The 13,127-nt window shown below is 40.2% G+C and overlaps 1 protein-coding gene across 2 annotated transcripts; it reads right to left on the bottom strand.

The window, feature by feature from the left end:
* Window positions 1–430: 430 nt before the first annotated feature.
* On the bottom strand, window positions 431–12,780 carry LOC146458679 (uncharacterized). 2 transcript variants are annotated; one of them, XM_085090467.1, is made up of 4 exons: window positions 12,532–12,780; window positions 7,524–7,651; window positions 5,139–6,740; window positions 431–3,542 (listed from the first exon to the last, which is right to left on the bottom strand). In XM_085090467.1, the coding sequence occupies exons 1-4, from the start codon at window positions 12,561–12,563 to the stop codon at window positions 2,239–2,241; spliced, it is 3,066 nt and encodes a 1,021-aa protein (XP_084946593.1). In that variant the 5' UTR covers window positions 12,564–12,780; the 3' UTR covers window positions 431–2,238. The 2 variants fall into 2 exon arrangements, with proteins under 2 accessions (XP_084946593.1, XP_084946594.1); XM_085090468.1 differs by lacking the exon at window positions 12,532–12,780 and adding an exon at window positions 11,747–12,448.
* Between the last annotated feature and the right edge of the window lie 347 nt (window positions 12,781–13,127).

The following is a 13,127-nucleotide window of genomic DNA, read 5'->3' as shown; positions in this document are numbered from 1 at the left end:
CTGCACGCGTGTTTCCCTCGCGCTACTTAGCAGTGAAAGGGACAGCCTACAGAAAAGGCTTATTATTTTTATTTTTTATTATTATTTTTTTTTTTGCGTTTTTCAGGCGAGCGGAGGCAAGCGCGGAGCGTGAGTCACGCGCGATGGGAGGTTTTTTTCGCGCCCCGCTCGCCTAGAAAAAGAAAAAAACAAAACAAATACAAACATGCCTGTTCTGCAGGTTATCGAGGGGATAGCTTTAGGGTGCGCGGACCGATCGCTGGCAATTCATGCCCTGGTGTTCATCCGCTACATCTTGGATTGGCAAGTCCTACCAGCTGTCGTTTCTAATACGGGATGACGGCTTTAATTGAGGAAGGAATATTTCATCTTCATTCGCCCAAAAATTAGTACTTCACTGCTGTTGGTAACAATGCAAATTGACAAAATCTAAATGATATTCTCTTTTAATAACCAATCTTAGTCCTTAGAAAGGTGGTAGAAATAACTTGATTTACTGATAATATTTCTTATCACGCTATAAATTTACGAAAATAGCATTTTTAACAACTTAGATGTTAACATTGTAACCGAACATAGTGTTTAACAAGAACTGTTTGCCACCGCTTTCATAAAAATATCTTATGTAACTGACGAATTATTACACGGGAATGCCATAAAACGATCAATACTCTGCAGTTGTCATAACATTTGAATTTTTTTTCAACCCAACATTTGGGAGGCCGGTTCTAGCAGCCGGAAAATTAGAACTTTATTTACGAACATGTTCAAGGCAGCTTCGCTCTTGTATCTATAAAATTTATGAACGTCATTATTGGTGCGAAACTGAACATTCAAAACGACTTACTACAAAATTTTGTATTCCTTAAATTTAACCTATCATCATAACAACCTAGGCTTGCAATGACTGCTTCACCGAGATGTCCTTAAATATAGTCTATCGCATAATAACGAGAGAGCTATTTTTCATGACAAGTATTGTCAAAATAAGTAGCAACCTCAAAAGTGACAACTATACGTCGAGGTTTGTCAGCAGCGGGGGGGGGGAGACACAACGCCGTGAAAGGTGTGCGTGATATTCTATAATAATAGACTAAAAGGGCACAAACCCAATTATTAATTAGACAGCTTCCGACAATTTCCTCAAAAGGGCCTCTTTTATTTTGAGGAAATAAGTCATCTTTTGTGTGATAGTTTTAACTGGTGATGACTGGTGAAACATGTTTCATTTTCAGAAAATTTAATTTTTCAGTTGCCTTTGTCTGAAAGTTTCGTCTATTCTGTCGATATTTCGATTTTTTTCCCCAGATTTCTAAATTCGCGAAAATTTATAAATATCATACTATCAATTGTAAAAAAAAAGTTACCTTGAAAATTTTGTTACGATTGCTAAAGCGTTAGCAATTTCCAGTCAGCAACGGAACAAAAGGTTGTGAGCTTAAGCTGTGAGCATTTCCCAAGATTGGGCACAAAAAATGCAGCAACAATGTGGGGTGCTCACCATTTGTAGGAAACATCCGGTTGGTGTAGCCGTTGCATATTGGTAAGGGATTTTCCGAATTTCACCGACCAACCGGATGAGATTGCGCTTACCATTTATCTATCAGGCTTTAACTCCATAAGTCGGTACCTTGGTCTCCTGCATCAGTAACTAAGGTTACATCGGTCACTAAAAACACGCAAGCCACCGCTTACAAAGAGGCAGATATTAAAAGTTGAATTTTGATGGACATCAATCAAAGAAAAGCCGTTGAATTTATTTTGAATTCTGACAGGAATCAACGCAACAAAACAAAACAAAACAAAATACAATTTCACTCGCTAAGAGAAGGTAAAACTTTATCAAAATTGACTTACTGGTAAAAAATGTCGTTTAAAATACGCCGTATTTTTAAAAAAATAAAAATTCACTGCACGTGATAATTCAGTGGAGATGTTTTATGTTTTTGAATACAGTCGTCTTTTTGAAACTGTAACTTCCTTAGAATTAAGTTGTTTGATAAAGTGTTACGTTCTCTTAATTGACAATTTTTTTGCCATGTTGCTTAAAATCCTGGCAGAGTTGAAAATAATTTCCAAGGCTTTTCGATAATTGGCGTCCACCAAAATTCATCTTCATCCGCTTTGTTAAACCACTGTAATGCCACTGACCAGTATGTAGCGAGGTCTTAGTCCTCGATTAGTTCACAACATTAACCAGTCTCAACACATACGCTAGCCATTATAGAACAAACGTGTTTAGTTGTATGTTTTGATTACAGATACAATACACCTCCTACAAATCGCACAAACTCTTTCATCCAGCCGCATCTGTAAGGCACACTGATAACAAAACCTGTGTCCGCACACCAATGTTGCATCTTTTGGTCGATCCATACAAATATCGCACACACCAGACATTGCCGGGGGTGGGGTGGGGTCTTCTCCATCTCCAGTAGTCTCCTCTGTGATAACATTGCTGGAATACGAAGAGCTAAACTGTTCCAGTTCACGAACTTTCGTCTCTAGGTGTGAGTACGACAAGCTTTCGTTCTCTGCGTTCGTGTCGTGCTCTTGGTCGTAGTAACTGTCTTCGATAAATTCCTCTTCTTGATTATACGAATAATAATCATCATCCTCGTTGAGCTGCTCGTATTCTTGTGCTTGTAGCTCGTCTGCTATGATTCCATCGTTTATGGTTTGCAGCATTTTCTCCACAGCAGCTTTCGACTCCTCCTCTACGATCAGCGGTCCTTTCTGCGTGGTCCATGCTTGGGGCACATTAGGAGCATCTTTGGGCTGCCATGCTTTGAATGCCTTGGTACCTTGCACAGCAGACCCTAGCGATGGCCAGGCTTCCTCAAAACTATTCTTTTCGACAGACAAGGTACTGTTATCATGATGTTGCCGAGCATTCACGAGAGCATTGGAATAGGATCTAACGTTTGTCTCTACTGTTGTTTCAGCTTTGCAGTGCACAGCTTCGTTAAAAAATTCCTCGGGTTCTGAACTTTTTTTCCGCTCTAAAATAGCGGCGTAAGAATTGGGATCTTTCGTCTGTTCTTCAGGGACGCTATCTGGAGTCACGACTTTCCGCGGAGGGCGCTCGAGATATCTACACGAAGGATGCCGCAGGGGACAGTGATCTCCGCGATGGCAAACACCCCAGATCATAAACGTTGGACAAATGTTGTCGCCAGGTTGCGCTAAAATGGCCCGACGCCTCTCTTCCTCAGCAGCTTCTTCCAGTTCCTGCTTTGAAGCCTTTTGTTCTATTTTTTCCCTCCATTTCCGGCCGAATAGACCACCAACAAGAGACTTATTTGGACCAACGTTGTCATCATACCGCTGGCTACCATCCTGGTAACTTAGATGTAGGAATGGCTTGTCAGGCATGCGCACTGGATATTTCGGATTCGCAATCCTTTCTCGAACTTCAGGGTCGATAAAGAATTGGCCCTGCGGACTCCCTTGTCGATCCATCGTCTGTGCGGAACGTTTCTTATCCGCTTTATGAGTAGTGGAGGTATTCTCTTCCTCTGGATTTGCCACCGAGATGTGAACTATTGGGAACAAACAAATGTAAAATATATTAACTATGACTCAAAAGCGTCTGGGAGTCAAGACCTCATGGTAATTAGGCATTGAATTTTCACAGATTCGATTTCAAACACTGGAGATGTTTTTATCAGCTCCAAAACAAATGCAAAAACATCAGGTTACAAGTTCTCTTTTCCTTATTTTTTTACGTTGAAAATAATGAAGAGACACGGAATCTCTTCAGGATCCAATTTCAGATTCTCCTGCCAGACAAATCACAGCTACTTATTTTCTACAAGTGAATATTTTATCAACATTTCTTGTGAAGGAAAACGAAAATGTAACCACTTTGAATTTCATTTTTTCATAAACGTATTAACAGCAATCACAAAGATGGAAGTATACTGAAATAATGGTAATAGGACTGAGCGGAGTCCAATTCGGTCTGTAATCATACGAGTGATTAACAAAATCGTGGTCGTCCGATTTGTTTACAGCACGAGTATGATCACAGACCAAATTGGGCGACAAGAAGTCCTGTTATCAATTAATCATAACTCCAACAAAATTTCAGAAAAAAAGCCAACAATTAAACTTTTTGGTGAATACACAAAGGACAATAGTTGAGTTAAGTTTCTAGATCGGTTTAATTACAGCACGCGCAAATGATGAGTACTGTCCAATTACACCGGGCATGATGCGTAAACTGTCCAATTAATGCTCAAATAGGGCCTGCTGATAACCAATCAGATTCGAGAATTTTGTTATAGTTATGATTAAACCAAGTGAAACAACAAAAACTCAGACTTTAGATGGATATTAACAACGCTGCAAGCCGTATAAAGTATAGGTTGAAACTGTAATATAAACTGTAAAATAATAATACAAGGTGGATAAAATAAAGACACACAATAGAAATACATCTAACAAGAAACGAGATAAGCGATTACTTACATTGTATGGCCACGGAAAAACTAGGATTAACAAGAAACTACCACTGAAAAGCTTAACTGCGCTTAGCACGACTGCAAAAAAAGCTTGTTTTGCTGTGAAACTGACATATACTACAGGTGTAATGAGTCAGCCAGGGAATGTGATACTTTGTCCTAAAGAACCTAGCATATCATTCAAGAGACCTTTTAGCTTAGATTCTAGTACGAGTACGAGCATGACTACGAGTTTTTCCTCTAGACAAGGAGCGCGCGAGTGAACCAGTGTCATTTTGGCGGGAAAACGAGATAGCCGTCGTCATTTTAGTACGAGATTTTGTGAAGGGCTTTGCTATCATTATTCAAAACAACTGCATCAAGTTCGTCGCTCACAAAGAGTAAAATGAAGTTTCTTGGGATATCTCTCTTCTTAGTATTTCTCTAAAAACTTGAAGCCAAAACTCATATTCGTGGTCGCAATTCGCACAAAGGTAACATCCACGAAGGATGGAAAGGAGGCTAGGGGAGAAGATTTTTCTTCTCATGCCGTTCTGGCTCTAAATTTGTGCAAACAATACCACCATAATTCGGCAGGCTGTACAGGCGATAATAAGCAAGAATTAGCTTTACGAAAACTCCCGACCATTATACGAGGACGTATTGATTTTTGACGACTAGCTTACGACATACCTGTGGATGGCTCCACTGAGTTCTCGGTTTTGCTTTCTTCATAATCCTTTAGCTTTTCTGGCTCACCCGATGTGGTCCTGTTGGCGGTTGAGGAACGTCGCTTGTTTTCCAGGAACTCACTCCCTTTCTCAGCATTATTCACCTTGCGATCGTAAGACTTTCGTCTTGTTTGTTTGTCACTTGGATGATAGCGGTTGTCTTCCAGAAGCTCATTCCTTTCCGCATCGTTACTTGAGCTGCAATCAAGAGACTTTCGTCTTCCTTTGTTGTCGATAGGACGTCGCTGGTTTTCCACGAGCTCACTCCCTCTGGGATCGTCTTCCCAGTTGCGATGGGAAGATCGTCGTCTTGTTCGGTTGTAACTCGGATAATGTCGATGGTTTTCCTGATGCTCATTTTCTCTTAGAACGTCATTTGAGGCGCGACGGCAAGGACTTTGCTTTCTTTGATTGTCGATCGGATGCCGATGGTTTCCCTTTTGCTCATTGCCATTGGTATCGTTTTCCGAGGTATGTTTGAAAGACCTTCGTCTTCTTCGGAAGTCGTTCGGATGTCGACGGTTTTCTCTATGCGCATTGTCATTGGTATCATTTTCCGAGGTGTGTTCGAAAGATCTTCGCCTTCTTCGGTGGTCGTTCGGATGTCGATCACTTTCCGGAAGCTCACTTTCTCTGAGGTCGTTCTCCGAGGTGCAAATAAATGATCTTCGTTTTGTTTGGGTGTCGGTCGAATTTTCCAGGGAATCACGCTCCCCTGGATCCTTCTGCAAACTGCGATCAATAGATCTTCGTCTTGCGCGATCAACAGTAACACAATGCCGATGATTTTCGGGGTGTTCAGTTTCTCTTGGAGCCTTCTCCGAACTGCGATCAAATGAACTTCCTCTTAGAGTCGTGCACCTCCGTCGATGATCGGGGACGTTTGTGTCGTGGTTCGCCTTGTTCCACTGTCTTTTGGTGATATCACTAGAGAGCTTCTTTCCAGTGCAGTTCTCTTTATACCCCGCCTTGTCATCACCTTGGTATTTTATCTCTTTACGTTCTCTTACATTTGCCGATTGTTTCGTGATTGCTTTGTGACAGGTTTCCCGAGGTACAGTTCCGTTATTCCCAAAAGCCCCTGAATTATCAGATGTATCAGATGCTTTATTCTGAACGTTCCGTGGGCTCTTGACCTTTCGTTGTTTTTTATCCCGGTGTGCAGCGTTTTCATCAATCGCATTCTCAACGAGTTTTCTCACTTCTTTCACTGTCCAGGAAGCATCAGGATTTTCTCCCTTTCGAGTGACGGACCTTGAGGTAACATCATTGTAAGCCCTCTTGTCACCCTTAGCTTCGTCAAGTGTGCCACCTGGCTTAGCGTTGTTATTGACATAATTACCTTTATGTCGCATCTCAACATCACCTTCATGGCCTGTGCGTGCCCCATCACAGCATTCCTTTGCTTTCTTTCCGTCCTTTGATTGTTCATTTTCCTCCCAATTCTGAGTGATATTCTTCTTTTTCCGTCTGCGCCGTTTCTTAGTCACATTTTGCAGTAAAGTCTTTGTTGATTCTCCAGGTAAAGACTCCTCTTTCACCGTTAAATTTACGCGCTTGGTATCTGTCATGAATTGGAGACAGAAGTGTTACTACAATTGCTATACCCAGGCTCATAAAAATGTGATGCCGTATTTATACGATTAACCGCCCACCCTGAAAGTCCAAAAAGTTAACAAGCGCCCACCCCCACCTCCTTGTTTGTCAACAACCTTCACATCTGTAGCTCCCCGAGGTAGCATTTTCATGAAGTTCACTTCCCGTAGATTTTCTTTGATAAATTTCTCCTATACTTTGTTCACTCTTTTAACCAGCAGTCACATGCAAAACGGAGGCATATTTCAGTCATTCGAGCTGTTTCAAGCTCAGTCAATTTGTGACCACTAGTGAGGTATAGTAGTCATGTTGAGAATTTGCAACCTCATTCTAGCAACTCTGTTGAAAATGTGACCTTACAATACTCAGTCCACTCGTGTAAATGCAACCCTATCCAGTGACACATCCCTGTAAGCCTACTGCTAGAATCCCTCCCCCCCCCACCCCACCCATATCCCCAGGGTTTCAATCCCCATGAGTCACTTAAGACTTAGGGTGCGTTCAATTGGCCCTATTCCAGAATAGGAATACATACAACGATGGCAAGAAATCCCTCATAAGAGGTTTTAGGAGTTACTGGAGAACAAAACGGCTCTTAAATTCTCATGCATCAGCGATAGTTTGCAGAATTGGCCTCCCAAATTTCTTAAAACAGCTATTCTGCATATTGTTATTCCGGAATAAGGTCAATCGAACGCAACCTAAGAGAGGTCATCCTTTGACACCAAAAACCTCTCTCATTACTTCTTACCGTGGAGGTCTCTCTTTGCAATTTTCTGTTGACAAGTATACATAAGCAACAGCAGAACACCAACGGCAAAAATAAGCTTCACAACAGGGAACACTCCCACAAAGATATCCAGATCTTGGGCAATACCACTGAAAAAAATAATAAAATAGAATTCTACAGCTTTGTTTTGTTTAGTTTTTTTCTTTTCAATATTCAGCAGATCAGTCAGCAATATAGGACTGCAGCAAATGAAACCTCTGAGAAAGGAATCACAGAATACTCCATAGTGCTCAGAAAACATACATTCAGAAGATCAATTTGCAAACTGCATAGAAAGTTCTGTAAATACACCATATCTTACTAATGCATATCCATAACTTGGGCTGGGTTACACAAGCAAAATTTGATCCAGTAATTTACTATGTATGTTTATTTACTTAAAAAATACAGATAGAAGAAGGCATCAACCAGAAAAGCCGTCCTATGCTGTGTGAAAGTAGCATGTGAGGTGGGGGGAATTCTGGAGGATATTATTAAAAAATCCTTCAGCAATTGCGTAATTTCAAATGCATTAGATGGGATTGAGGATGATGTTAGATACACCGAGGAAGGAAGACAACAAGTTTGAGATGGAGAGCAAAGGCAGTGACAGCAATGGCAAGTTAACTTTTCAGTTGAAAACTCTTTAACAAATGGATCGGTTAATTATTATAAATAAAGCTTAATGTCAACTTGTTTTCCTTGTGCTTTATATAATTTACTTTGGATACAGAGTACAAAATTTACATGACCAATTTCTATTTGCTCTCGATACCTGTGAGAAAAAAAATTGTTCAAATTCTAGTCTATAAGCCAAACCCTGCCCATGGGAGAAAAAAATCCATATCAAATAATAAGTTGAAATGTCTGAAGAAAAAAAACTCGGCCCAAAGAAAAGTAAATAAATCAGAGGATCATGGTACTAACTAAGCAAGAGGCTAACACGATAGATATACAGCTTTCTCTGGACTAGGATATAACCTTGCTGCCACACAAAAGAAACAAGAGGCTTTAATAGTATTTATAAACACCTTGCACTAACTTGCCCCCAACTATTGTAAATTCATTCCTCATAGCACTGGTCATGTTGTCCGGTCAAACTCATTATTGCTCAGACAAGGCCTGTTTTTTACCGGGATAAATATTCAAACAATTTTGAGTAGCCACTTCTCATTCAAAAAATGATACTTACATGAAACAAGATACAAACACCAATAAAAGCCCCTGAGAAGAAATTTGAAAGTTCAAGTTTGCGATAAAATTTATAAATTGAAGGGGTGCGCGGAACAAGGCCCTTAGTGACGTTTGATGTAAGATCAAATTCTCCTTTTGTTCCACAAGTGAATACAAGGCAATTTGGAAGGAGAATCTATCAAAAGATCAGAAGTCACTTACGGCTTTTTTCCAGGCACCCCTTCAATTACAGTCAACTTTCGCCTTGCGGATTACAGACACCCCAATAACGTGGACAGCAGTTAAATCCTCAGCAAAAATAGAGTACAAATGTTTGACTGAAATAAATTCCTGCTGTTACGGACTCTCGCTATTAAGGACAGTAACTCACGGTACCAAGCGTGTCTGCAATAAAGGGAGTTGACTGTATTAGGTTAGCTACTTTAATTTTCAGTAGCTGTATTTGGTCATGTTCAAAGCATGGGACGATGTGCCAAGATAGAATGCAAATGCTCAATTTTAAATCAGAAAATCACTCTACATCACATTTTGGCATTGCTTCTACAATTGAGCCTCAAAAGTACCAAATTTATGGGAGTTGAAAGTTTCTATCGGTTTTTTAGCACATATAAAACCTTATAAAAGGGTAAACAAACAATAATGATTCCTTGAAATCAGAATCCACAGTTAAAGATGTACTATATACATCCTTAAATAGTAATGTCCAAGCAACAACCATGGACGATAATCCTGCTGGTATACGTTGGATCAATAATGTTGTTGATCTGATCGGCTTAACAAATACAAATGATTTGTCCTGCTCAGAGACCTGTACAATACAGAATTACATTTTAGAGGGTACTATATTTTGGCTGGCCAAACCAGCCTTCTTTAGGTACAATGAAGAAGACTGGTTTGGCCAGCCAAAATATAGTACACTCAAAAACGTAATCCTACATTGTATCGGTTTCTGCTTCTCTTATCATTAAACGGTAAGTCTTCGGAAGATCTGGAGAACTGTTTCTTGTAAATCTATTCATGGTCTGTTGCATCTGGGACGATGGTTACTGTCCTGACTTTCTGCAATTTGGAACTTGAAAGGCAAATGCGTTTCACCTCTTCTTTAGTGGTAAAGTCTGCGAAGTCTGGAGAAAATCACTATGTGAATAGCTGGGAAGCCTGTTATAAACCAATCGTAAATACACAGGTTGTGCCTGAAGAGTCATCTTGATTTGGGCTTTCATCATGTCATTAACATTTCCAACCAACACCAAAACACACTATTTTCAGAATTTACAATAATTAAATGGAATCTATATACTAAAATAAACTATGCAAAGGAAAGTGTCTCAGACTTTACAAGGATGTTAAATAATGGGAACCTATCTCATTTAGAGTTGAGCCACTGTAATGTTACACACTAGACTCATTGTTCAGTCTGATCCCTATTTGGTGGCATTTTTCCAGATTGAAGCTAACTTTGAGTTGTGCACAAAATAGCTGAGAAAACAACGAAAACAAAATAGGTCACGATATGTCACACTCGCATCAACTGCATGCAAATCTCAGCGGAAGTACCATTGTTTTATACGAATTTAATGCTGTTGATGATCACTTTGAAATCCTTTGATGTAAAATGTAATTTAATGAGGTGCATAGTATAAAAACAAGTCATTTTCAGTAGCTTCCATGGTTCTGTGGTATGCAGTTCCTTAGTTTTGCAGTACACCCTTCGTGACATGTAACGCAATCCAGACAGCCTGTCAACTCAAATACTGAAATTGCAGGTTGGCCTCAGTGCTTGGCATAAATCAGGTAGAAATTTTTCAAACTAGACTACTCACCACTCCCAGGGGGGGGGGGGGGTACTCCCAAAAAAGTAGGGTAGGGGTCTGCGGCCCGCTTCCCAAAACCCTTACCCTATTTATGACCAAAATCTGCGATTTTCCCTACCCTATTTATGACCTGACCAAAAATTTGATACCCTGTTTATAACCTGATAGTGTCTGGTCGACCAGACTCCCCTGGAGCCCAGCGCGTGACTGGAGCGCCTGACAAGCCGTTGCGGCACATACACAGTTGCCGTAAACATCATAATGAAGAAGTAGTTTCTTCTAAAAAAAAACGAATTCAAGACTAGAGTGCAAAAATCGATAACCTATTTATTACCAAAATGGAGGCAAAATAGCTAAAATCGATACCCTATTTATGACCAAAGTGGCTGAAAAAACATACCCTCTGGTGCTGCACATACCTATATAGCCCATATAAGGGAGTACCCCCCCCCCGGGACCACTCCCTACCACCACAACATAACTGTACCCAAACTTTACTGGCACTTATCCACAGACAGTTCAAGTGACCAGACTTACGAAGACAGAAAAAGTCATTGTTTTCATGGCTTCCTTTGAAAATTATGCAGCAGAATAAATGGAAAGATTTCCACACAGCCCCATACATTAAAAATACACGTACCACCGTCACATGACCCCTCTTTGGCAAAATGTATACATAATTAATATAAGTTTAAAGTATGAGGCTTTGTGGAAATCTTGCCGAATATTAATCAGTTAAAATTTTTTGAACGCGCAAAAACCGTTATCGAGGTAAAATATATGATAGAAAGTATGCACGTTCGGGAATGCTGTGAATAGCTATACGACTAAATATGGGTTGGTTTGGCTTCCATCCGTCAAGGTGGTCTGCAAGGTGCAAACGAGCTAAGCTTGTGGTCAGACTTGTGTTAATGCCTTCCAGTTCTCAGTTTGTAATAGGGCATGGTGTTAGTCTTACTATTTTTGCCCTTCTCAGCACCATTCCTATGTAGGTATTAATTTGACTGTTAATGAAAATGCAATGTTGATTTAATTAATGGAGTTAACATAGACAAAACATACCAAATTAAAATAAATATGACTTCAGCGTAAGACGTACTGAAGAATATCAAGTGCACTACGTTCACCTCACTCAGCTGGAATTTGCAGAATTAAGGAATTCAAATCCATTCCAGTTGCATACAGGGGTCAACTTACCTGCTAAAATACAGTTTTTCCTTGTAGGCTATCTACTATGACCGAAAAGAAAGTAGTCTGATCTACTGAACAACATTTTGCACAAACTGATCACTGAATGGAACGAACTCCCTAAAAACTCCCCGGGCATCCGTTGTTTTGAGGCAACACGAAGGGTCACTCGTTCCCAGACTCTCTCGCTTCTTCGCAGAAAACAAAACAATCTTATCATTATTAAATCGTAAACGTGGCATCAAAAACCGTAATTTGTTTCGAAAACAAAACGTCATCTAAACGGTAAATATAGCATCAAAGCAAAGCTCGATATTGACTTCCACGCTCTGAAAACTTCGCGATTCTTTTGTTAGGAGCTGCTGTCTCTTGCTGTAACAGTAAGCCTCCAGTAATCCTTCAATCCCTCAATGCTTCAATCTCGTCGTCGTGGGGCAGAAGAATGACTTGATAATATTGTTCTGTTGTCTTAAATTGTTGTCATAGTCCAAACGTTTACCGATCAACATAAATTTAACCTTTTTAACATTCAAGAACACATTAGTTTATCCTTGTGGAGAGTGAAATTGTAGCTTTTCGTAAACTTTTTGATAGTTCAACCGACAAGCACTGCAAAATTCTTCCGATTTCATAAAAAAAACCCCTGAAGATCGTAACATACTATTAGAGATCATAATTTAATATGCAAAACCTACATCTGATAATTGCGAGACAATAGTTTCCAATGTTGTCATATCATATTCAGTAAACTACATTTACAGTTAAAATTAGCGTAGTATTTAGCTCCTATGTACCTTCCAAACGTCTCGATCGGCCACATGCCCATACTTCGCTGTGTTCTATGTGTACGAGTGGCGAGTGATCTGAGCCGTATCACATGCAAACCTTCCCAAAAATTTGCATTCCACGTGTCACTGCGGGTTCAATTTGTTTTGTTGGGTTCTTTGGGGGGAGGCGACTGCTGTGTCATGACAGGAGCCAAATTAAAAATCCACCAATTAATCCTACCAGTACTGTCATAGCCTAAGGCTGGACCCAAAAAAATGTCCAACATACAAGAAGGTTACCAAGAAACGGTTCATTCTCCTTGGCATAAAATTCCACCCTAAAACGGCCACCATAAAATTATTTGTGACCCGACGTTAACTGGCCCCAAAATTCAGGCTATGTCTACACTATGCTGGATAGCATTTAACGCCGTTGTCGAAAATACTCCGGCCTGGTGTGAACAGAAGTGGCCCAAACTTGATGACTGTGGCTTGACGTTACAAACGTGATGGCGTGAAAACGCTCCAAAAAGGGAAACATCCAATTTCCGGTTGCAGTCTGTGGCTCAAAAACCGGCGTTTGACGACATTGTCTACAATGCGTGATGGAAACATGTTTTTAC

This window comes from Pavona decussata, unplaced genomic scaffold (genome assembly GCF_977016875.1).
Source record: "Pavona decussata unplaced genomic scaffold, jaPavDecu1.1 SCAFFOLD_232, whole genome shotgun sequence".
Taxonomy (NCBI): Eukaryota; Metazoa; Cnidaria; class Anthozoa; order Scleractinia; family Agariciidae; genus Pavona; species Pavona decussata.
The sequence above is the reverse complement of the archived record's forward strand: the minus strand, read 5'-3'. Positions and strand labels throughout refer to the sequence as shown.

Excerpts from the sequence above, each read along its gene's own strand:
- LOC146458679 (XM_085090467.1), bottom strand. The coding sequence starts at position 12,563 with ATGGGCATGTGGCCGATCGAGACGTTTGGAAG. Across the intron at positions 7,652-12,531 it reads CCGATCGAGACGTTTGGAAG|TGGTATTGCCCAAGATCTGG; the intron begins GTACATAGGAGC and ends TATTTTTTTCAG. Across the intron at positions 6,741-7,523 it reads TGCAAAGAGAGACCTCCACG|ATACCAAGCGCGTAAATTTA; the intron begins GTAAGAAGTAAT and ends AATTCATGACAG.